At 37.3% G+C, this 26,988-nt stretch overlaps 1 protein-coding gene and 1 pseudogene across 2 annotated transcripts in view; one reads left to right on the forward strand and one right to left on the reverse strand.

Annotated features, from left to right (window-relative positions):
• ME1 (malic enzyme 1) overlaps positions 1-26,988 on the forward strand; it is a 178,169-nt gene that overhangs the window by 41,605 nt on the left and 109,576 nt on the right. For both annotated transcript variants that reach the window (XM_075554825.1, XM_075554826.1), the window contains exon 4: positions 23,894-23,969. In XM_075554825.1, coding sequence (XP_075410940.1) covers positions 23,894-23,969 — 76 coding nt within the window. The remainder of the gene's footprint in view (positions 1-23,893; positions 23,970-26,988) is intronic.
• On the reverse strand, positions 6,229-6,341 carry LOC142453910 (U4 spliceosomal RNA; annotated as a pseudogene).

Here is a 26,988-nt window from a genome sequence, read left to right on the forward strand (position 1 = left end):
CCTTCTTCTCTGCTGCCCATCCCCCAAGGAGGAGGCTGTACGTAGATTCTTGTAATCAGTTCTCCCTTTCTACCCCACATTCTCTCCACCCTCCAGGCATCACCACTCTCACCACTGGTCATGAAGGAGTCATTTGTCCTGGATTCCCTGTGTTTCCAGTTGCTATCTGTACCTATGTACATCTTCTGGTCTAGCCAGATTTGTAAGGTAGAATTGGGATCATGATATTGGGGGGGGGGGGGTTGAGAAAGTATTTAAGAACTAGAGGAAAGTTATATGTTTCATCATTGCTTCCCTGTACCCTGACTGGCTCATCTCCTCCCCACAACCCTTCAGTAGGGGTGGAGAGCAGCTAGTCTTATAATGCTTCTAGAAAAGTGATCATTTTAATGTTAGATATTAATAAACTTTTTACCATTTAACTCTAGTAATCTTTCTAGTAATCTTTCATTTTGATTTATAATTATTATAAAATATTCTATTTCATTTATCTAATTTCTAATGAAATAGGCTTAATATTTGTACCAGCATTTTCTTTTAAATATAAGAAAAGAACCAGAGTGTAAGCTTTTTTGTACATATGATACATGTCAGATGGAATGTCTGCACTACTGTGTATCTACTAGTTATCTCAGATGAATTTTTAAAAAGTTAGTTGCAGAGAAGCTTATTAGAATTGACTTTTATCAGTAGAATAGTGTTATTTTTATGAAGACATGTGATTTATGCTAAATAAAAATGAAGTATACTATGTTTTCAGTACTGGAAATTCAGTGTATTCTTAAAATTGATTAAAAATTCCAAACATTTCCTCAGCATTCCTTAAATAGGAAAAATTGGGGGATGGAAAAATGTAGACATGATCTAAACATCAGTTCTTCACATCAAAATTCAAAGGTTGCCTAAATGTATGCTAAGACATATAAATCTTTTTCAGAAAGCAAGTCAGTGAAACGTGTCTCCTACTGTAAAAGGCCATAAGTATAAAATAACAGTTCATCAAGTCTCCATTTTTATCGAGAGACTTTACATATGGAGAACTTGAATGGAAATTAAGTTTAGGATCCAAAAATAACTTTGCTACAATCTGTGTGGTATACCTAGGTATTTTGATTTCAGTATACGCATAGCATATGGAGAATTAAATAAAATTGCCCAACTTTTCTCTCAGGTAGTAGTATAAATGAGAATATATTTTGGATTTTTTTGGTTTTCCTTCAAAAAGAGCCTCTTTTTAAGGTTGATTAGAGGTTGTTCATTATTAAAAATAGAGAATTTTTAATTAAAACCATTTTTAAGGAGAGGCAATAGATTTTATAGTACCTGACATCACTTACTCAGATCACAGCTGAACATTGCGTTGAGGTATGGATTCCATGTGCTTAAAGAGATATTAGCAAAGCGGGGCATAGTCCGAGAAGGATGGCCATTCAGTGACAATTACGGAAAACTTATATGAGAAAAAGTAGGGGAAATGTGTAGCCTAAAAAAATTTTTTTAAAGAAAAATAGGTAAGTCTTCGATTATTTGAAATATTTTTGTGTAGAAGAAAGTGATTAATTGTATTGTATAGCCTTGGGATGTAGAAATAAATGGAATAGAATATATTGCAGAAATATAAAATTAACTTCAAAGTAAAGAAAGTTTTTGTTATAATTTAGCTACCTGACATTGGAATAACCATTACTCATTACCATCGATTCCATTCTAAGTCAGCAGGTTTGGGAGGCAAATAACCTCACCTTTCTGCCAAACAGCCTAGTGGGTTTCAGTTACCGGCCTTGGGGCTAGCAGCCCAATGCCTAATCTACAGTCCTGATTAGGATCCTACATTGGAATAGGCTTCTTTATTCCTCATCATTGGGTATATTTGAGTGTTTTAGAAAACCATTGGTCATAAACATTATATGTGAGATTCCTGCACTGGGTGTTCTTGTAAACCAGTTGAATTCTAATGTCACTATAGATTTAAGTTTGGGGGAAATTTTTGTAAAGCAGCATTCTAAAAAACAAATAAACTCACTGCCATCAAGTTGATGCCAACAGTGACCCTCTAGGTAAAGGGTAGAACTACCTCTGTGAGTCTCCAAGATCAACAAATCCAGGGATTTGAAATAGCTCAAAAATCCACACATACCTCAAGTAATGCTGCTTTCTAATTCTGAAAGCTTTATGGTGACAGCTTTGATTAAAAACATGCAATTTGGTGACCCATCTCAATAGAATTTCCACTCCATCCCACAAACATGTCAGTTTACATAGTTGTTTTGTGGATATAATGTTTTAGATTCAACATTTCTCTCATCTCAGTGGTTTACAAATACACTTTTCTCATGTGAGGTAATGCTTTGTTTTAGTTTTTATGTTTTTAGTTTATGTTTTTATGTTTTTAGTTTTTATGTTTTTCAGAGCACCAGGTAAGCATTGGACTGCTAACCACAGGTCAGAGTTCAAATGCACCTGTTACCTCAGAGGAAAAAAGGTAGAATTGTCTGTTCCCATACAGATTTGCAAAGCATTGAAAACCTTAGCTATGTTTGCTTCACGTTCAAATTGACTGGATGGCAATGAGGTCTGACTTTCTGAATGTGCTACTAATCTCTCCTTTATTTTCATCTCTTTTCCTAAGTTAGTTTCAGCTTAGCTTGTGAAGAAATAATTTCCTCGGAGACATAAGTTCTCTTCTTTTTCTCAGTCAGTAGATCAGAAAGAGAGAGCTTAGAATTCACTTTTCTTTTCCTTTCTCATATGCTTCTCAGGTATAATGCTGAAAATCCAAAGGTTTATTCTCATCAGTTTTCTTGAACAAAGTAATCTATATTTAGTATAGTCTAAGAATTATTTTATGTACCTCAGAAATGTTGGATTATACCTAGGTAGTTATGTAATATACATTTTAACTCTGTCATTAAAGGCATAAGTGGAATTGTGAATTATAGCACAATACTGTATATTTTATTCTGTATTTATATTTACTGTAGTAAAAATTAGTAAACGCATGATAGATTTTAAGTTATATAATTTACTTAAAATCAATAGTAAAGTTATTGAGTTATGTTTATTATTTGTAAGCAAGTACTCTTCTCTTTTAACAAAATTAATCCTAGACTTAACATGATTGGTGGCTAAATGAATGGCATATTTAATAAGGGAAGGTAGCATATTTTTCTAAAAGAGTATTGCTTTGTGGACTAAAACATTCTCCCTTTGAAATGAGGTCCAACTCAGCTTTACAGAGGTAGTGAGCATGAACTGGGGCATGGATTTGTGTTTTCTACATCCTAGTTGTCATAGGAGAGTGCTGGTGACACTGTGCGTAAGTGCTCGTCAGCTAACTGGATGATCAGCACTCACCAGCTGCTCTGAAGGAAAAAAGATAATGGCAGTCTACTTCACTCAAGATTACAGACTTGGAAACTATTTGGGATAATTCTACTGTGTCCTGTAGGTTCACTATGGTTGTTGTTGTTCTTGGGTTAGGTACCCGTGAGTATTTTCTGATTCATACAGACCCTATTCACAACAGAATGAAGCAGTGCGTGGTCCTGTGCCATCCTTGCAATTGCTATGTTGGAGACCATTGTTGCAACCATTATGCCAGTCCATCTAATTATTTTCTCACCTGCTACGTTACCAAGCATGATGTCCTTTTCCAAAACTGTTCTATTTTGCCAACATATCCAAAGTATGTGAAACAAAGTCTCAGTCCCCTTGTTTCTTTTAAAATCATTTTTATTGGGGGCTGTTACAGCTCTTATCACAATCCATACATACATCCAAAGTGTCAAGCACATTTGTACATTTGTTACCATCATCATTTTCAAAACATTTTCTTTCCACTTGACCCCTTGGTATCAGCTTCTCATTTTTCCCCTCCCTTCCCCACCCTTCCTCCTTCATGAACCCTTGATAATTTATCTTTTTTTTTTTTTCATGTCTTACACTGACCAATGCCTTCCTTTACCCTCTTTTCTCTTGTCCATCCCCCTGGGAGGTGGTTGGTTATATGAAGATCATTGTGATCAGTTCACCCTATCTCCCCCCATCTTCCCCTTACCGTACTGGTATGGCTACTCTCAATATTGGTCCTGAGGGGTTTATCTGTCCTGGATTCCCTATTTTCCAGCTCTTACCTGTACTCGTGCACATGCTCTGGTCTTGCCAGATTTGTAAGGTAGAATAGGAGTCATGGTAGTGGAGGGAGGAAGTATTAAAGAACTAGAGGAAATTTGTATGTTTCATCATTGCTACGCTGCACCCTGACTGGCTTCTCTCCTCCATGAGACCCTTCTGTAAGGGGATGTTCAGTTACTCACAGATGGGCGTTGGGTCTCCACTCCACACTCCCCTTCATTCACAAGGATATGATTTTTTGTTTTGGGTCTTTGCTGCCTGATACCCGATCCTATCAACATCTTGTGATCACACAGGATGGTGTGCTTTTCCATGTGGGCTTCGTTGCTTCTCAGCTAGATGGCCACTTATTTATCTTCAAGCCTTTAAGACCCCAGATGCTATATCTTTTGATACCCAGACACCATTAGCTTTCTTCACCACATTTGCTTACGTACCGTACCCTCTTTGTCTTCAGTGATTGTGTCGGGAAGGTGAGCATCATCCTGGAATACCAAGTTAATAGAACAAAGTGTTCTTGCGTTGAGGGAGTACTTGAGTAGAGGTCCAATATCTACCTGCTTCCTTAATACTAAACCTATAAATATGTGTACATAAATCTACTTCCCCATCATATATATATTTAATATGTACATGCCTGTATTTAGACCTCTATAAATACCCTTTGCCTCCTAGTTCTTTCCTCTATTTCCTTTTACTTTCCTCTTGTCCCACTATCATGTTCGGTCAGCATTCAGGTTTCATTAATTTCTCTCAGGTACATTGCCTTTGATCAAGACCTACCAGACCTCCTATACCTCCTTGCCACCGATTGTAGATTCCTTATTGTTTTTCTGGTCCCTGGGTTTGTTAACACCCACTTCCTTTCCCCAGCCTTTCCCTCTCCCATGTTCCCCTGGAACCTTCGGTCTCATTGTTTTCTCCTGCAGATTGTTATCCCAGAAATCTTATATAGATAGACATGCAGAGATAATAATATGCACAAAAACAAGGCAGAGCAAAACAAAGCAATAAAAGAAAACAGCAACAAACCAAAGACAAACAAGAGAAAAGTTTGTAGTTAATTCAAGGTCTGTTTGTTGACCTTTAGGAATCTTTTCTGGTTGATTCTGATAGGGTGCCATGTCCTGGCCCCAAAGTGTATTTTTGGTATTCTCTGAGACTTTGTTGCTCTGCTCCTCTTGCTGTTCTGTTGCATGGCCTTAGTTTTTCACCTCGGTGTGGTGGGGTCAGATTGGACACAATTCCTGCACTGTGTCTGCTATGTTGTCCTGTGTAGTGCTGTGGGTCAGTGAGGGATGTTATGTTTCATAGTGGGGCCAGCCCTATGGTCCTCTGTGTGCATTGGCTGCTCTGAGCAGGAATATCATCCTCAGCGCTTGGTGGGTCAGGATGTGTGCTCTACACTCTTCCTCCCCCATCATTTTCTCCTGTGTGCTCTTATCAGCCATGTTTCGCTCCCTGAGCTGTAGCATCAGTGCTGTCCTCTGAAGTGAATTCTTCTTGGGAGGAGGGGTGGCTGTCCATGCAGTTGGGATTGGGGCTGGCCCCTCAGACCTCTCTATTTGTTCCCTGCTTCATGCCCTTATGTTGCATTCACTTCTTGGAGCATCAGGTTGAAGTCTGGTCCCTCTTTCCCTGTAGAGTTATAAACAACAGCCTCCCGTTGAGTAGGTTAGTGCCCTGTTCTTCTGTTGCCCATATCTTCCCTCCCTCCTTTTTAGTTCGCCACCATATGTATCCCTGGATTTGGTCTGGCCTCTGCCATACTGCTTGGACCTCACCCCGGGAATGTATGTATACAGTAGCTTTTTCCCTATGCTCCTTTTGCTTTTTTAAGCTTACCTCAGCGGACTCATGTTGTATTTGTCCTTTTGTGCTTGCCTTAATTTGCTCAGCATAATTTCTCCCCAGTTCTTCCCATGAGGTGTGTTCATCACTGCCTTTTAGGGATGCATAATACTCATTGTATGTATGTACCACAGGTTGTTTTTTTTTCAGGTTCAATCTGAATTTGCATCTAAAAAAATCAATGGTCTGTCTTACAGTCAATCCCTAGCCTTGTTTTTGCTGATGATATTGAACTTCATTTTCTCTTCCCACAGATATAGTCAATTTGGATCCTGGGTATTTTTTTATATTATTATTAGCAATAATCGCACCTCGGACAAACCTCACTGGCTCCGATATTGCCACTGCACAAAGCTAGATCCTGTGTATTTCATGTGGTAAAGTCCACATTTATAGTTGCCATTTATATTATTGGGGAAAAAAAAGTTACAGTGAAGAAACTGTTGGTCATACAAAATTTTATCATTTCATTTCTAGCTTAATTTCTACCACCAAGGGCATATTATCCAACTACTGAGTCTCTTTGTTTCCAAATTTTGTGTCCTGTCCTCCAAACCTCCAAGTTCACTGCCATCAAGTCAACGATGACTCATAGCGACCCCACAGGACAGAGTAGAAGGGCCATTTTGAGTTTTCAAGACTGTAACTCTTTATAGAAGTAGAAAGCTTCATCTTCCTCCCTCAGAGCAAGTGGTGGTTTTGAACTGCTGACCTTGCGGTACACAGTTAAAAGCCTAATCCAGGGCTCCTCTTTTTATTGATAAGATTTAGATAACTATACAACCCTTATCTGGTGACTGTGAGTATGGGCAATTTTGCGTTCCAATCTTGTTTGATCAATTTCAAATTGAAGAAGTTGATAGAATTCCTTTATCACTAGCTTTAGGGATTAGTGTTTAAATTTGAACAATAGTTGTGTTTACTGAACTTCCTTATATTAATATTATCCTATCACAGATAGCACTATACTTCAAGAAAGATCTTGAAGTGTTTTTTTTGTTGTTCTTATTTTTCAGTAGATTTGTTGAGATACAGTTTACATATCATTTATTTTCCTAGTTCGGTTACATTTACAAAGAGTTGTATATGCATTCCCACCCAGCCTCTATTCATATTTGCTCCTCTGTTCTCCTTAACCTCCCCAATCCCCAATAAATGGATGCAGTGCCTTTTGTCCTGGGTTTCTCACTGCTGGCATAGTAGACCATATGATTGACTAAAAAATGTCTAATACCTGTCCATTTCAGCTCACTAATGCCTAAAATAGCAATCTTCATATGATGGATTTAAATTTTCCTAGATTCATAGTGTTTACATTCCACATTATGATTAGTAATTATTTTTACAGCTTTTTTTTTTTCATTTTTGCCTTGTGCCCCACCAGCAAAGGAATTTCTGGAAAGTTTTATTCAATTCATGTCATTAAGGTAGACTAAGGTGGGCTCTTCTTTGAGGAGACAGCTCTTCCTCAGCTGTATTTTGAGTGACTTCCAATCTGAAGGACTCTTTTCCAGTGTGTATTTGCCATTGTTCTGCTGTTGTTCATAATCTCTCAGCAGTGGAAAACCTATACCTTTTTTTTTCAGTCTATTCTTAGTCTGGAAGCTGTGCTGAAACCTCTTCACCATGAATGACCCAGCTGGTGTTTGGACAAGTGGAGATCAATTGCCAATATTAGTAACTAATTTACTTAGGAGTAACTCTATAAAATCTTAGTACTATGATGCTGGCTCTCTGTGGATGAGGTGGTGTGTATAAGCAAACACATGGGTTATTTTTGTGTAATACAAACATAGAAGCAAGTACAAAAGAAGTCTGATGTATATAAAAATTACAGACCTAGTCCAGTTCTTTTTACTTGTAACCGAAGTCATACCCTTCGTGATTTTGTACTTTGTTCATTGCACAAACCCTTCCTGAACCAATCTCTTCTCCCTCCAAGGAGGAGCCATTTTGTACTCCACTGCTAAGTAATGTTTACTTTATTTCTGTGCAACGATTCCGCTTTTTAATTAAGATGCTATTATTGTTGAGGACAAGTTTCTATAAGTGTGCCCGCACATTTCAGTCTCAGCTGGGCCTCGTGCTCCATTGACGTTTAATTCCAGCTGTGTTCTTGGCTCTAAACTCTCATGGTTGCAAGAATGTAAACACTATAACCTTGTCCCCCTTATCTCATTTATTTCTCTCTATGTCCTTTGAATTCATTGGCTCAATTTTTTCCATGATGACATGTAGGAAATTTTTCTTTGATATATTTCCATCTGAATCAGCACATCTAAGCTGCATTTATTCATTCTGCCTAGTAAAATTTCTTAGGTTTTATTCTGGTTCCTATATTATTTTTCCCATCTTATTTATTTATAATCCAAGAGATGCCAAGTTAATATCGCTAGCCAACACCTCTTTTTCTGAGTTTATTACTCATAATTTCCACTACTAGATACTTGTCTTAGATGTCCTACAGCTACGGTCACTCACTTGCTCCCCAGCCTCACATCCTGGTCAGGCAGATTTCCTAATGTTCACAAATGGCAACACCATCCGCTGTCATTGAATCCAAATACCCGAGGTATTCAATATTTCTTTCCCTTACGTCTCACTTCCAGTCTTGTGGATGTTACCTCTTAGCTATTGAATCTTTATTCTACTCAGTCCTCAGTGCCACGTTTTAAGATGGACCTTTCTTATTTCTCTCCTGGACAATAGAATTCATCTTTAAGAACTCTCGTTGAGAGAGTTTGGTGAGAAAGACATACTCATTGGTGGTGTGTGTAGTGGCTGTGAGTTGGGCTGCTAACAACAAGGTCAGAAGTTCAAACCACCAGCTGCTTTTAGGGGGAAAGAGAAGCCTTTCTACCCCAGTAAAGAGTTACAGTCTGAGAAACTCACACGGACACTACAAGTCAACGGCAGTGAGTGTTGGACAGTGATTTTTCAGAAAGGCATACTAACACTCTTGAATAAAATCATTGCCTAGCTGACTCTTTCTCTATGGTAAAATCCAAGCTTCTTAGCATAACATTCAAGGATTTTTATGATCTGGCCTCTTCGATTACTTTTCTGTCTTCATTGTTACTCCTCTGTCTTCAGTGCTGTTTCATTGTTACAAAGACTCCTGTGTCTTGACTCCAGATCTTCAGACTGAATGTCCTATAACCCTTTGAATATATTCAGTCTCTATCACACTGCCATGTAGTAATTGACTTTCTTTTCTATCTGAATTTATTTTCGTTATCTCTTCTTGGAGGCAAGGAACTATGTATTGTTTCCTCTACATGAGAGCCTAGTAGAACTAGCAGTCCTTGTCCAGTGGATAAATGGAATTGAGTGCATAATAAGCTTTGCTTATAATCATTAACAACTTGCAATAATCATATAACAAAACCCTTCTTTCTGCAAGCAAGAAGAACTTGAAACACTGACTGATGACGATCAAAGACTATAGCCATCAGTATGGACAATACCTCAGCTTAAAGAAAACAATTTTTTTTCAAGTGGACCAATAAGCAACATCATGATAAATGTTGAGGTTATCAGTTATTTCATTTTACTTGGATCCACAATCATTACTCATGGTAGCAGACCAAGAGATCAAATGGTGTATTGACTTGGGTTGATCTCCTGCACAAGATTTATTTAAAGTGTTAAAGAGAAAAGATGGTACATAGGACTAAGAGGTGCTTGACCCAAGCCATGATATTTTTACTCACCTCATATGCACATGAAAACTAGACAATAAATAAGGAAGATGACAGAGGAATGTATGCATTTGAATTATGGTACTGGTGAAAAATACTGAAAGTATCATTAACAAATCTGTCTTAAAAGAAATACAGGCTGAAATACTCCGTAGAAACCAATGTGGTGAGACTTCATCTCATGTACTTTGCACATATAATCAAGAGAGACCAGTTCCTAGAAAAAAACCTCATATTTGGTAAAGTAGAAGCTCAGCAAAAAGGAAGACCACTAATGAGATGTATTGACACAGTGGCTGTACAAAAGGGTTCCACGTAAAAACCGTTGTGAGACTCTACAGACCCTGGCAGTGCTTCATTCTGCTGTACACAGGGACCGCGCATGCGCCTGAGAGACCCTACGGCACCTAACCACACATCGTAATACCCAATTTGCCTGGGGCTTTCAGAGACCTGATTTGAATCCCTGCATCGCTTCTTACTAATTGTGCATCTCGAGTCTGCAGCCTAAATTCCCCGATATTTAGCTTCCTCATTTATAAAATAATATTGTTTTAATATATAAACAAGAATACTGATCTTAAATTTACTTTGGTGAGTCTTCTGACAGGAGGCTTATAGCAGAAATTAATACACTGATTTACCTGAAGTTTAGGAATAGCACAATTTTAATTTTTGAAGCACTACTTTTCCCCTAAATATTGAAATTTGGTTTGATGTTATGATTAAAATAGTTACAATTAGAATATAATTACTAAATGATTTTCAAATGATAAAGAATATAATTGCTTAAGGTATTTTAAAATATTCTTTACCTTTAAAACTGTAAGTATGGAAAAAGATAGGACCTCATCTAGTATTTTTAAGATAAAAAAATTTGTAAAAAATTATATGAAAATGTAAATTATTTAGTCTAACATCACTAATGAAGATAGTTTTAACATATTATCAAATTAAGACTCATTTAAAATGACTACACATCAGTTTTTTGTTTTTTTTTAAAACAATTTATTAGGGGCTCATACAACTCTTATCCTAGTCCATACATGTACATACATCAATTGTATAAAGCACATCTGTACATTCTTTGCCCTAATCATTTTTTCTCCTCTTTTCTTTTTTTACATTTTATTAGGGACTTATACAACTCATCACAATCCATACATATACATATACATACATCAATTGTATAAAGCACATCCATACATTCCCTGCCCCAGTCATTCTCAAAGCATTTGCTCTCCACTTAAGCCCTTTGCATCAGGTCCTCTTTTTTTTTTCCTTCCCTCCCCGCTCCCCCCTCCCTCATGTGCCCTTGGTAATTTATACATCGTTATTTTGTCATATCTTGCCCTATCCGGAGTCTCCCCTCCCCCCCTTCTCTGCTGTCCCTCTCCCAGGGAAGAGGTCACATGTGGATCCTTGTAATCAGTTCCCCCTTTCCAACCCACTCACCCTCCACTCTCCCAGCATCGCCCCTCACACCCTTGGTCCTGAAGGTATCATCCACCCTAGATTCCCTGTGTTTCCAGCCCTCATATGCACCAGTGTACAGCCTCTGTCCTATCCAGCCCTGCAAGGTAGAATTCGGATCATGGTATTTGGGGGGAGGAAGCATCCAGGATCTGGGGGAAAGCTGTGTTCTTCATCAGTACTACCTCACACCCTAATTAACCCATCTCCTCTCCTAAACCCCTCTATGAGGGGATAAGTGTTTATAGAATTAAAAAGGAGTTAATGTATTATTCTGCTTCATGTACAGTATATCATATTTGGTACCTTAAAGGAGATAAATACTTCTGAAGACATATGGAAAATGTTAGGACTAAAGAGTAATTTAAGCTATGGAACATTTCTCTTGTTATAAGAACTACCTCATCTAAAAAAAAATCCATTTGATTTTGAAGAGTTTTTCTTTTCACATAAGAAGATGAGCATACTAGTTTTTCCAATGCGATTAATGAGATACGGATGTTGCAGACTTCTTTTTGCAAAGATTATTTCTATACAAAATTTAGCTTCTAATTTATTATCTCATACTAAAAGACATTCCTACCAAGTGACTGTTAGAGTCTTGGGAAACTAGTATGTGTTGTTTATTATTCTTCATTATTTCTCAAATATAGAGACCAAAGTGCATCAATAATCTGAAAAGTTGTACTAGTGAAATTCATTTTATTACTGAAATAAGTGGAGAAGTCACTTGAGCATTAAACAGTAAAGTATATCTCTCATTAATATGAGCAATGACAAATATATATAACAACTTTTTTCTTTCATTTGGAATGAGATTCAGTGCTCTTACAAGAAACAAAGGTAGAGAAGAAAAGAAGTTTAAAAAAAGAAAAAAGAAAGGAAGGAAGCACCCAGGAGATAGTCTTCTTTGTTCTTAATCCTGGAAATACCACCAGAACTATGGTGGGAAGAATTCCTTGTGGTTGAAAATCATATGAATAAGTTCCTGGATATCTCATTTATGTATTATGATAGTCCAATCAGTTTAAAAGTAAAGCATCTTTATGTAAGATTCCATTGGATCAGTATCTGTGGACTGCTACCATGAATTTGTACATACTTCCATGACTCAAAGTCCCACTGTTCATTCAAAACTAGTTGCTTTGTAATGGATTCTAATCTATAGTGATCCTTTGTGTATCAAAGAGGAACCGTGCTTTCTAGCAACTTCAGTGGCTGATTTTGGAAATAGACCACCAAGTCTTTCTTCTGAGCTGTCTCTGGATGGACTTCAACTTCCAATCTTTTAATTACTAGCTAGACACATTACCTGTTTGAACTACCTGGGGACTCTCCCTCTATTCAATAGGTAAATATTATCTGAGTAGAAAATATGCCTGCAGTTGGATTTGTTTTTAACAATACAGTGGAGCTGTGTATGTGTGTGTGTGTGTATGTGTGCATGGTTAAATATATATATGTAGTTAAACATCAAACTATTTCTTAAAAATAAAATATTGCTATGTTCTTAGTGAAAGTTTATACAGCAAATTAAGTTACCATTTGATAGTTTCTACACAGCCTGTTAAGTGAATTGAAAGTTTAACAATATGCAATTCAAATTCAAATCAGACTTGAGCAATATGCAACTCAGAATTATCTTTAAATGCATTCTATTTGAATAATTTCTTATAGTCTAGTCCCCCTGTGTCCTAATTTCTCATCTTTTCTTTAAGTAATAATTGACCATTTGGTCACTTTAGCGGTTTTTTTGCCCTAATCATTTTCTCTTTTTTTTCTCCTCTTTTCTTTTTTTGCATTTTATTAGGGACTCATACAACTCTTATCACAATCCATACATATATATACATCAATTGTATAAAGCACATCACTTTAGCAGTTTTTACATGTAGAATTCAGTGACATTAACAACATTCATCTTGCTGTACAACAAAGTGAAAATTATTTTTTATTCAACTTGTGGCATTCAGCTTTGGAAGCATACATAACATTAATTTTGTTTTTACCAAGGCTCCATATAAGAGAGAAATACTACATATAGAAGACATCCTTTATTAAAATTACGATTAGAAACAGATAGTACCTGATTTACAGTGTATTCAGGGCATGAATAATAACATTAATGACTACATATATGTGTGTATATGTTTTATTAGTAGTAGTTATAAGATAATCTATTATCTTTCAATTGAATTTTCCATAGATCCATAGATTTTTGATACCCCCCCCACCCACAGAGTACTTCATACAATGTTAAAATATGCCTGCAAGCTTATCTGTAATGTCTTTAATCCCCAAAGATAAATAAAAATTGGATTTATAAAAATACTACTAATAAAAGGCAATAATAATGATAATTGAAAAAATACTTGGCTTACTTTAGGACTGATTGACAACGGAGTTGTTGGAATGGAGTCCCACTGTAAATCAAGGAGTACTTGCACTGTGTGATAAATGCTGTGGTCGGGCTTCCCTGACACGGGAAGTTATGGGGAGCACCTTCCCCAGATTGATCTAAGCTTCAGACAGACTCTCCACATAGGAAGTCATCTTAAACTCTTTTGTAAATCAAATCAACATTTTTATATTCAATTTTTAATGATTCCAAACTTGATAATAACACTGCTTAGTCTTTTGAAAGCATATTTCTCATTGTGAAAGGCTTAAAGTGAGAAGTTTCCAAGGTTAGTCTACCTTTGAGTTTGTGCAGAGATTTAGAAGTTATGGCTATTGGGAAGGAGCGTTTCTTAGGATTTAGCAGTGGCCACCTTTCCTGGTCTGGCTTCAAATGAATTTGCTTGAACTGTATTTGGCAGTGTACAGGGTCTGTCCAGGTGGCTTACATTGTTTAATTGAAGAATTTTCTTTTTGTGAAAAGGAAAAGATACACACACAAACTGACCTAGGGACAATGCATATGTACAAAAGTTCTTTCCTTTTAGGCTAAGTGAAAATTCGTACAATTTTCAGGGCAGTACACTTGTATATCTCTGTTTTTCACAACATTAGGGAAAAAACGAGACTCCTTAGTTAAATGGTGTCATCAGTTCGTTTTGAGTTTAGGTAAACTACTCTGCAAGAATACAAACTTCCGAAGCAAAGATCAGTAAAAGGAAAGACTTCTGGATGAAGTCCCAGAGTTAGCAATTTGAAAGGAACCGGAAAACAAAGCTTTAACTAAGAAGCTCTGTTACCCGAAAATGCTGTAAATGAGAATGGAAGTATTAGCATACACTTTAATTTGTTTATAGCAGCAGCAGCATGATTAATGAAATAATGACATTCATGATATTTTTTAGGCTTGGGCTCATGAGCCACAGTGGATACATGTCACATATAAACAATGGTGAAATTTGAATGATCTGAGGAAAGTGTTAACATGTTTTCATGCAATTGAGTTCTGTTTTTCTTTCTTTTCTTTTTCATTGCAGTCTCTTGTCCTCAGTTTCTTGGACTGCTTGCATAAAGAGCATTGGTGTTAGTCTGACACACTTCCAGCCCAAGTATCTCTGTTACACTTCCTTTCTTGGAACACATTACATAGTTTATATTGGCTCGAGATATGATTCGCATTCCATAGACATCAATTCACTGAGGGAATGTGTTTCTTTGCATTTCTAATAACTGTTTGGTAGACTGTAAATGTTTTCACTTAAAAGTGAGAAGAAAATTACCTTTTTCCTTTACTTCATTGAAGTTACTTGCAGTGGCCTGAAGGAAACCTCAGCTATCAGCCTAGATGTAAAATAAGGGATTATTCTCTTGTGATAATTTCCTAACTAAAACCAGATGTGCAGGAGGGATGGCTGACAAATAATTGGTACTTAGCAATTACTTTTTGTATATAAACAAAGGGGTTTATTAAGGAAGTTACCAAGCTATAAGCTAGTGAGAATGCACAGGATGTTTGTTTACCATACCCAAACTTCTTTTAAGTCTGTTAAATGCCCCTAAAGAATGTACCACTCTGATGTAAGCCTCAACCCAAAGACATTCAGTTCAAATAAGCTCCAAGGTTCAGCAAACCCAGCTCCCTGAATTAATTGCCCAGAGATACCTTATTCCAGTGAGCCTCAGCCCAAAGGCACTCTGCTGCACTTGTGGGGTCAGCAAGTCCAACTTCCATGTAAGTGCCCAGAGATATCCCACTCCACAAGGCAGCCTCCTACACAGAAACACTCGCTTTACGTTGCTCTGAGGGTTGGGAAGCCCATCACTCTGTTCCACGTTCTGGCTCTTGGTTCTGATGGTGTAGTTGTCACCTGGATCCAGGAGGTTCATTGCACTGGAGTCTCAGGTCCAGAAGATGTCTGATGCGCTCTTCTCCTGACTCTTGCTCACAATGAGATCCCTCCTCCTGTTTCTCAGAAGGTTCGTTTTATACAAAGCAGATGGCACTCCAGGAAATGCTCTTCACAGGGGCTCACAGGTGAATCCTATCAATACCTTCTTACTAGACTCAAGCAGGAAAAGTCATTTGGTGGGAGTTAGAGACATTGGCTGGAAGAGTCACATTAAATAATTCACTACCCTCACAGTTACAAAGCTAAATTGTATTTGCAAATTGAATGTGTTGTGCCTTTCCTTCTCTCTGTGCAATATTGTGTAATAATAGTAATGCAGATGAGAAAGGCCTGGGTATGTCAGCTACTTTGTTTTCTTTAACTCCAACATCACAGAAATAGATGAATGCATCTTCTATAGTCATCCTAGGGCCATCCATTTTACTGTTTAGCCACCTTTGTAAAATGCATACCTGTGTCACTTGAACTGTACTTAGCTTTTCAGTCTTCGCTGAGATGTAAGTGAATCATATACCCTTTGCAATAATACTGTAAATATTTAAAATACTTACAAAATTATTGCAAAGGGTATTGCTTAACTTACATTCCCTGGATTTACTTTCCAGTCTTTTTTACTGCACCATTTTAAAACATTTTCTTATAAGTTTCCTTTTAAAACATTTAATCATCTTTGTTGCTCTTCTAAGATGCTTTACATTTTTCATAATCATTAAAAATTCTATTATATCAAAATTAATTTGACTGGAAATATATAGAGAGGGCTATGATATAATTGAACCTCGAGTATTGACTTAAAATAACATGATTTCTTGCCCTTATATTATGCCATCCTTGTCTCATTTACTTTGGACCTGTTGTCAGTAAAAACTAGTTAGTCCTTGGAGAAGAACATCATGCTTGGTAAAGTAGATGGGCAGCAAAAAAGAGGAAGGCCCTCAGTGAGATGGATTGGCACAGTAGGTGCAACAATTTAGTAGAATCATACAAATCGGGTGGAGGACACTAACCTGCGAGTTTGTCAGTTTCACCATTCCTCTGGCTCCATGAGAACCATTTCAGATGTAGGAAGAGGGAGAATTCCTGGAATCATCGAGGAAGAAGAACACCAGTGGAGCATGTTTGAAATCCCTCCCTAAAGTGGCAGAGTCAGCAGAATTTATGTCATACAAAGACCAAGGCCCAGTGACCCAGCTTCTAATTACCCAGCTGCCATCAGAAGATTTAGAGAGGGGGAGGAGACAAATAACACAAATGATCTACATGTCAAATTGTCATATGGACTAATGATGGACTATGAATGTTTTATATATATTTAAATTTCATATTTACCTAACAATTTTTAAATGAACACAAAAACCATCAATTAGATTTATATCCAATCTTGGGGTTCTTGGAGCCACTGACAAACATTAAGTGATTTCCCAGAATGTTGATTGTAAACTAAAAATTCAATGAGAAATCACATTAAAAATATATATTTAAGATACACAGAAATAGGTTAAAGGCAGTATGCACAAGTTACATAAAATTAAAAGAGAAAACCCAAGGCGTTATGCCTGATAAGTTCTTTTTTTTTAAAAATCATTTTATTGGGGGCTCATTCAACTCTTTATCACAATCCATATATCTATCCATGTGTCAAGCACATTCGTTGCCCTCATCATTCTGAAAACATTTGCTCTCCACTTAAGCTTTTGGTATCAGCTCCTTATGTCCCCTCTCCCTTCCCGCTCGCCCTCCCTCATGAACCCATGATAATTTATGAATTATCATTTTGTCGTGTCTTACACTGTCCGACGTCTCCCTCCCTTCGCCCACTTTTCTGTTGTTCAGACTTCAGGGAGGAGTTATATATAGATCCTTATAATCGGTTCCCCCTTTCTTACCCCACCTTCCCTCCACCCTCCAGTATCACCACTCTCACCACTGGTCTTGAAGGAATAATCTGTTCTGGATTCCCTTTGTTTCTGGTACCAGTGTACATCCCAAATGAAGGCCGAACATGATAGTAGAACAAGAGGAAAGTAAAAGGAAATAGAGGAAAGAACTAGGAGACAAAGGGCATTTGTAGAGGTCTAATTACAGGCATGTACATATGTAAATTTATTTATAGATGATGATGGGAAAATAGATCTACATGCATATATTCATAGGTTTAGTATTAAGGCAGCAGATGGACATTGGGCCTCCACTCAAGTACTTCCTCAATGCAGGAACACTTTGTTCTATTAAACTGGCATTCCGTGATGCTCACCTTCCCCACACAATCACTGAAGACAATGTGTGCATAACCAAAGGTGGTGAAGAAAGCTGATGGTTCCCGGCTATCAAAAGATAAAGCATTTGGAGACATGACATGCCTCACTGACCCATAGCCCTACAAGGGACAACACTGGAGACACAATGTGGGAATTCCACCTGATCTGATCCCACCACACCAAGGCAAAACACTAAGGGCATGCAACAGAATAGCAAGGGGAACAGAGCAAGAAGTCCCAGAGAATACCAAAAATAGACTTTGTGGCCAGGGCTTGGCACCCCATCAGACTCTACTGGAAAACACTCCTAAAGGTCAACAAACAGCCCTTGAACTAACTACAAGCTTTTTGTTGTTGTGATTTGTTTTGTTTTGTTGTCATTGGCTTGTTGTTGATGTTTTGTTTTCTTTTGTTCCTTGGTTTTGCTCTGTCTTGTTTTTGTGTATTTTATTATCTCTGCAGGTCTGTCTAAATAGATAGGCTGAATGAACAATCTGGAGGAGAAAACAAGGGAAGCAACAGTTCCAGGGGCACATGGGAGAGGGGGAGGTGTGGGGAAAGGAATTGGTGTTAAAAAAAATATACCCAGGGACAAGGAAACAACAAGTGATCCAAATCAGTGATGAAGAGGGTGTAGGAGGCCTGGTAGGGCATGATCAAGGGTAATGTAACCAAGAGGAATTACTGAAACCCAAATGAAGGCTGAGCATGATAGTGGGACAAGAGGAAAGTAAAAGAAAATAGATGAAAGAGCTAGAAAACAAAGTGCATTTATAGAGGTCTAAATAAAGGCATGTATATATGTAAATATATTTATATATGAAGATGGGGAAATAGATCTATGTGCATATATTTATAGGTCTAGTATTAAAGTAGCAAATAGACATTGAGCCTCCACTCAAGTAATGTAACAATGCAAGAATAATTTTTTTCTATTAAACTGACATTCCATGATGCTCACCTTCCCGACACAATTGCTGAAGACAAAGCGAATGCATAAGCAAATGTGGCAAAGAAAGCTGATGGTGCCAGGCTATCAAAAGATAGAGGTCTCGGGTCTTAAAGGTTTGAAGGTAAACAAGTGACCATCTAACTGAGAAGCAACAAAGCCAACATAGAAGAAGCATACCGGCCTTTGTGATCACAAAGTGCCAAAGGGATCAGTTATCAGGCATCAAAGAACAAAAAATCCTATCATTGTGGATGAGGTGGAGTGCAGGCTGGAGACCCAAAGCCCATCTGTAGACAACTGGACATCCCCTTATGGAAGGGTCACGGGGAGGAGACGAGCCAGTCAGTGAGATGTAGCAATGATGAAATATACAACTTTCCTCTAAGTCCTAAATGCTTCCTCTCCCTCCCCCCCCCCCGACTCTCATGATCCCAATTCTTCCTTACAAATCTGGCTAGACCAGAGGATGTACACTGGTACAGATAGGAACTAGAAACAGGGAATCCAGGATGGATGATCCCTTCAGGACCAGTGGTGAGAGTAGCGATACCGAAAGGGGGATAGAAAAGGGGAACTGATTACAGGGATCTACATATAACCTCCACCCTAGGGGACAGACCACAGAAAAGTGGGTGAAGGGAGACGTCGGACAGTGTAAGATATAACAAAATAATAATTTATTAATTATCAAGGGTTTGTGAGGGAGGCGTACGCAGGGAGGGAGAGGTAAAAATGAGCTGATGCTAGGGGCTTAAGTGGAGAGCAAATGTTTTGAGACTGATGAGGGCAATGAATGTACGAATGTGCTTTGCACAATTGATGTATGTATGGATTGTGCTAAGAGTTGTATGAGACCCCAATAAAATGATTTTTAAAATAAATAAACAAAAAAAGATACAGCATATGGGGTCTTAAAGGCTTGAAGGTAAGCAAGCAGCCATCTAGCTGAGAAGCAATAAAGCCCACATGGAAGAAGCACACCAGCCTGTGTGACCATGAGGTATCAAAGGGATCAGGTATCAGGCATCATCAGAACAAAAAATCATATCATTGTAAATGAGGGGGAGTGAAGATTGGGGATCCAAAACTCATCTGTAGGTAATGGGTCCTCCACCTTACAGAAGTGTCACGGGCAAGAGACGAGCCAGTCAGGCTGCAGTGTAGCAACAGTGAAACATACAACTTTCCTCTAATTCTTAAATGCTTCCTCCTCGTCACTATCATGATCCCAATTCTGCCTTACAAATCCGGTTAGTCCAGATGAACTATGAATTTGTTAAATAATATTGAAAAGGGGCCTTTAAGAGATTTTATAGTTCTTTTTGTTCTCTTTAAAGAGCATGCACTTAAAAGATTCCAAAAGAAAATAGTCTAGTTTCAATAGAAAGTTATATACTAGAAAATGAACTACATTTTGATAAAAAATAAGGTTCATTAGGGTTGTTGAATAAAGTATGAAGAAGTAGAAGATTATCTTTTAAATCAACATGAATAGAATATGTATAATGTTAGAGGTCATGAGAAAACTTTGAACTGTACAAGTATATAATGTATGTGTTATTGTATGAATTATCCACGTATATATGGATCCATATGTATATCAATGATCCACATTTTAAAATTCTCAGTTCTAATATTAAATATAAAAATAGAATATTTTGAAAAACTTAAACAAGGACATGGACTAAGAAGTAATTATTTAAATTCCCTTCTTTTAAAAATACTTTGATAAATGAGTTTTTGCCTAAACTTTCCATCTTATAAAATAGATGTATGTATATATCTCTATATACATATTATATATCTATTGAATGTTGGAGATCAGTATTTATATCTAATTTTATACTAGCAAATATAAGCCAATTTTGTGTTGAAATATTTTTGGCCACCTCATTAGGTTTTAAATAATAGAAAAATTCTAGGAACTATTGCAGATATCTCTCAGAATGCTCGATTCTGATGGAACACTGCAGATTATACATTTGTTGTGTTTTCTTCAAGTGTAAGAATTTTTGTCACAAGTGAACCTCTACACAGTAATTGTAAAATATTACATTTGAACAAGTGACTTTTCCACTGAAACTAAACTCAGATCTTTGTATAAGGATCTTTGGTATTTATTTGGTGCTGATTTCATATTATTCATTGTCCCATTTGTTGTTTTTTTAAATGCTGTTTCCTAAAAACAGTGTTATTTGGACCATTTTGGCTAACAAGATTCTGGGAATTATTTAATTGTATGTTGTGAAAACATCTTAGATAATTCAACAATATTATCTTTACATATATTGAAAAGTTTTTCATTTTAATTTCATGATACATTGCTGTGTTCATCAGAACAAGTTGGTTGTGATGGAGACCCAAAGGAAACACATAATTTATAAAGAGATTATAATAATTTTGGAGACACAAAATAAATACATGTGGAGCAGCAAGAGAAGTAGGAAAAGGTGTAATCTAGTGCCAGTCTCAGAAGTGAATATTATTTTGGGGTCAGACAAGCATCAATAATCTGCCTATAGCATTTATTGTCGTAATATTATTTTGGTTACTTATTGAGTATTAAGTCAGCATTTCTGTGTTTTTATGCTTTTAAAATATCTGATTATAGTTCTGAAGTCAGTACATATTTCTGGATATATGTACAATGTGCCAGCCTACCTGTAAACAGTAAGGTTGTAATAGTGAGCAAAACGGAGCATCTGCCCCTAAGGAAAATGTTACTTTGAGGATATATGTTTACAGGAGTAAGGTGGTCGGAGGGAGGAGACAGAGAGTAAACATATGTACAAATGGATAATTTGAGATACTTTATAAGTATTATGAGGATAATCAAAATGTTAGGTTGGAGAATATACTACTCTTTGGAGGAGTTTGCTACAAAGGGTAAGAATAATGGGTAAATAGTGAAGGTAGTGAGATTAAAGGGAGGCTTTCTATCTTCTTTGTTTTTGCTATTTTTCCTATTTGAATTATCTAGTCAAGAAAATGATGATATTGGTAAGAAATGGGGTAACTGCAGGTATGAAGCTTTTGAGAAGCTGAAATGGGATAGAATTCAAAGCTTAAGTGAAAGGTACAGGAATTTCTCCCATTATAACAGGAGGGAAGTCAGAGAATGGGAATTAAGATGCAGATAAAATAAATTTACTAGAAATTCTTACAAATATATTTTATTAGTGAGAAGAACCCTTTTAAGATTTTCCACATTAAGAAGTCAACCTTACTAGCACTTCTTTGTGGTTTTTCCATAACAGTGCTTATCCTTTGACCATCTAGTAGTCATGAGCATCCCTACTACCTAAGTGAGGTAGTAAAATACCACTTTCTGCTTAAACACAGCCAGAAAGCTTGGGAAGAATGGTTTATTTCAGGTCTGGAGCAGAAAATGTACTAGATAAACCTGGCATGGTTTGCTGTACCAGAGAGCAAGGAAGCTATCAATGACTATGTAACTTGTTGCCTTCAAGTTGATTCTGTCTCACGGTGACCCTACAGGACAGAGTAAGACTGTCCAGTAGGATTTCCAAGGTTGTAATCCCCAAGGAAGCAGAATGCCTGCAGTGCAGATTGTTGATTCAAATCACCAACCTTTCCTCTAGCAGAAAAACTCTTAATCTCTTTGACAGGTGGGCTCCTCAATGGCTGTTATAAACCAAAAAATCCATACCAAACTTACTGCCACAGGATGTTTATGACTTATAGAGACCCTATAGTGATATCAAAAGGACTCTGGAGTCTTCCATCAGCTAAAGATGGGCCAACTGGAGTATCAGTGAGGAAAACAACTGATAGATGGAAAACAAAAATTATATTAAATCAGAAAGTTCATATTGATTAAAACAAAAATGACTAATTGGGTTTCATTAGAAGTGTTCAGTAAGTCAGTTCTCTATTTTTAAAATTGGTAAGATAAAGAATCAAGCATTTATTTTTTTCCCCTATATAATCTGTACCATCAAGTAATCAAGGAGCCATGGTGACATAGGAGGCCCCATGCTAGTTTGCCAACCCCCAAGGTCAGCAGTTTGACTCCTAGAGCTGCTCTGCAGAAGAAAGTTGAGGCTATCTACTCATGTAAAGATACATAGCATCAGAAACTTTACATGGGTCACTAGAAGAACCTGGATAGTCTTTTTGTGTGTGAGTTTGTGTGTGAGGGCGCAGGGTGGGGCAGCGTGGGAAGGGTTTAGCATTTTTAATATAAGGGGTGGGTTAAGCTTTGGACTTCTTACCAAAAAGGTCAGCAAAGGTCAACTGGCAGTGCCACCACCCAAACCAAAAACCAAACTCACTGCCATCGCGCCGATGCAGAGTCATAGCTACTGTATAGGACAGGGTAGAACTACCCCTCTTGAGTTTCTGCTGAGACTGTCCCTCTTTACAACACCAGGGCTACATAAACAATACTAATGTAAAACATTTTAATTTAAACTTATTAAATTTATTTTTAAAGTTACTTACACTTTTCTAGGAAACGTGTATGTTTGTGTTGGGGTGGGGAGAGATGTTAAAGATATTGAGAGTCTAAATAACACAGTTGCAAATGGAAACTAGAACCATAAATCAAAGGGTCAAGAAAGCAACACTTGAATGGGCAGCTCAGCATTAGTCAATCACTTTGGCCCACTCCATCATACTATACTTATGTAATAAAACCAAAAGACCAAACTCACTGCCATTGAGTCAGTGCTGACTCCGCAATCCCCTGTGGGCATCCATGACTGTAACTGCTGAAGGGTGTAGAAAGTCCAGTGTTTCTCCTTCGGAGCTGCAGGCAATTTTGAACTGCTGATCTCGAGGATCGCAGGACTAGGCCACTGGGGCTTCCAGTTGCACATGTTACCTACTTATTTTGTTTTTCAAAGTAATTTTGCCTGTATTATCTTATTTAAGAAAAGATTATAAATGGATGTCTGAGTGGAATTAATAATAGTATTTAAATTTTCAGTATGTAAGAAGCAGTGAGTTTCTTTCATTAAAGAAATATTTAAGATGTAATGGAAGAATAAGCTTTAGTATAATTGCCAATCTTTTCTTTAATTTAATTTCTCCCTTATTTGATCATTATCTTATTTTGTTTGTTGACATAATTTTAACTAGTGTTAATGAAAATGGAACTCTATTAAACTAATTTAGCTATGCTAATTGTCATGCAGTGTTTTCAATGGTTGACATGTTCTGAAATAATCTAGTATCACTCCTTTTTCTTTCCAGAGGTCTCTTCATTAGTATCCATGATAAAGGGCACATTAGTTCAATTCTTAATGCATGGCCAGAAGATGTCATCAAGGTAAGTTATCAGGGTTTTCACCAAGGCAATGTGTTCATTTTTCTTGTCCCATAAAACAGTTTAAAACATACTGACAATTATGTCAATTATGATATTGGGTTTTATGGCCTAATTTATATTCCTTTTGTGTTTGCAAGGAAGATTAATTTTATTGTGACTCTAAGTAGATACTAGTTCTCCATTGCTTATATTCAGTTTCTTATTACACTCTTATTTAAAAAGGATAATATGTTGAAAATATGATAACATTTGCATTTCTTTAAGCAAACTCCTTTTTCATAGCTGCTATAGTCATTCACTAAGAGGAACTATAAAGCAAAAAAAAAATCTTAATATCTTTCTTTCATTTTTACCTAGCGTAATTCACTTGACTTCCCTCTGTGAGTTAACCAATAAACCTAAAGGCAAGAGTATGTATAATACTTGTTAGTTTTCTCTGCGTGAAGCACTTCACATGAATTACCTCATATAGTTATCATGATCATTCATTGAGGACAAAAGGGCACCAATGGGTTATATTGTGATATATATTGTTGGGAGATATTGAATGTAGGCCTTATAGCTGGCCCCAGCCCCAAATCAAAATCAAAACCCAATGCAAACCCACTGCTGAGTTTATTCCAACTCTAGAGTAGAACTGACCCATATGTTTACAAGCTGTTAATCTTTATGGAATCAGACTGCTTCATCTTTTTCCTACTCAGTAGTTGGTAGGTAATATAGAGCACATTTAATGCTCTTTACTACCGAGGCTCCTAAACAGCTCCATAAAGAAGCTGCTCTTAAGTTGGGTGCTGTCCCACTTTCTTTGACTAAGAGAGGCGAATCCTGCTAATACCCACTGGGTCTCATTTCCTTTTTTCTGAAGGAGAAGGGGGAGAGCGCTGTGAGTTGGAAGTAGCTGGGAGTTGTTGGAAGCATAGACACACATTATTATATATGTACACATATGCATGCACACACATATACACACATGTATATACACATATACATATACATATATATACACATACCATACACTATATATAAACACACACACAGTGATACATCAATTGTCAAACTCAATTTGCTTTAAATTTGTGTTTGAAGATAGTTTTCCTATCAGAAATAGTGGAAAACCAAATAATTGGTCAGTGGCCCCAAAATTACAGTAATAAATTCACTATGGAGGCTTTTAGCTTTCCCCCATCACTGTCTCAGATGCACTATCGCCATCGAGTGGTTGCTGATTTCCATGGTCTGGGTTCTTTGTTTTGTGGTTAACAGTTTCACATCTTTTGCTACATTAGTTGTTTTAATCACAATTTCCCCCCTAAAAGAATGTTGATAGTGTCAACTTAGCCAAATCAGACAAGTGGTGACCTGATTCCAATTTTGAAATGATTTATTTTTGAACTCCATGGTGATTCTCAGTTTTCTGGTTACACTTTACTACTGGTATCACCTTCCTTTGGAGCCACGGTTATGACATTTTACTCAAATAACATGCAAACAAAGTACAACAAGGAATGTTTAAATGCACTGTATGTTGTCTGAGCAAGAGCAACGATTAGACTGAACACCCCTTTGTGTTCCCGGTGAGATGTGACCTGCGTCTCACTTTCAGCCCATCCAGGTTTTTTCAGGTCAGATTTTCAGTTCAACTATTGAGCACAGTTTTGAACACCAAGCAGTTTTTTGTTTTGTTTTGTTTTTGTTTGAGAACTGGAAGGTTCGAGCTTGGAGGTGCTCGGCAACCAAGGTTTCACTGCTTCTATATCAGGGCTAGGTTTGAATAAATTGATGCTTTTTAGCAGGATTTAGTCACTTCTGAAGAGTGCCTTCTTTAACAATCTTTTCTGTTTGTGTAAAAGTGGTTAGGATGAATTGATTTCAATTACTAAGGCTCATACTAGGCAAATCTATAAAGTAAAATGTTTTCCACTATTGACAGAGGCCCCAATATTTTCACTTAGCCAAATTGCTCCTTCAGCTTAGATGCCATGATCTACCGATTCTGTTTTTAGGAACTACCCTAAGAAATGTGTTAATTCTATGTAGTACAATTGCCTGATCCAGTAAACATAGGTACATTTTAAGCAGAAAGCTGGGGTAATTTTCAGGAAAGAATGAATCAGTTGTTATTGTTACTGGGTGCAATCGAGTCAGGCCTGACCCATAGCGACCCTATGTTCAACACAACAAAACACCGTATGGTCCAATGCGTCCTCACAACTGTTCCTGTACCTAAGCCCATTGATGCAGCCACTGTGTCAATCCATCTCATCAAGGGTCTTCCCCTCCTTCACTGACCCTCCACTTTACCAAATATGGTATCCTCCAGGGATTTGTCTCTCCTTACAACATGCCCAAAGTATGTAAGACAAAGTCTTTCTACCCTTACTTCTGAGGCACACTCCATGAGCCAGTCTCTTGCCCCAAACACTCGGCTTTCCTTGCGTTGTGAGCTGGAAAACCCACTACTCTAATTCCTGGTTCTGCTGTTTCTGTTCCTCTGCCATTCTGTGGTTTCACAACTGTCTCCTGGATCAAGGGCATCCAGTGCACAAGGATAGCAGGATCCAATGTTGTGCTCATAGCAAAATTCCCTCCTTTTTGCTTCCAAGAGGGCTTATTTTATGTTTAGCAGAATATCAATGACAATAGACTGTGAACAATTGCTTACAGCTCAAGAAAATCCAGTTAACATCATTCCCTATCTTCCTATGCAGGCCTACCAGGAAAATGAAAGCCATTTGGTGGGAATAACAACAATGGCTAGTAATCATTGAGCTCTCCACTGCCCTGTAATATGCACCCGTATTTAAGCAACGGGGTGACTTCATATAAGTGATATTTGAGAAAAATCCATCTCAAGACCATTTAAAAAATCCCTTTAAGAGAAAAGGAGAAGGGGGTTTGTATTTAGTTGGGTATAGCAGAAGTGCAGGGGCTGGGGAGGAAAGAAGGGATGAACACAGACAGTGGTGAGGAAAGAAGTGTATATGAGGGTGTGCATTCAGGTGGACCTTTGCATATA

The sequence above is a fragment of the Tenrec ecaudatus genome, chromosome 7 (genome assembly GCF_050624435.1).
Source record: "Tenrec ecaudatus isolate mTenEca1 chromosome 7, mTenEca1.hap1, whole genome shotgun sequence".
Classification (NCBI taxonomy): Eukaryota; Metazoa; Chordata; class Mammalia; order Afrosoricida; family Tenrecidae; genus Tenrec; species Tenrec ecaudatus.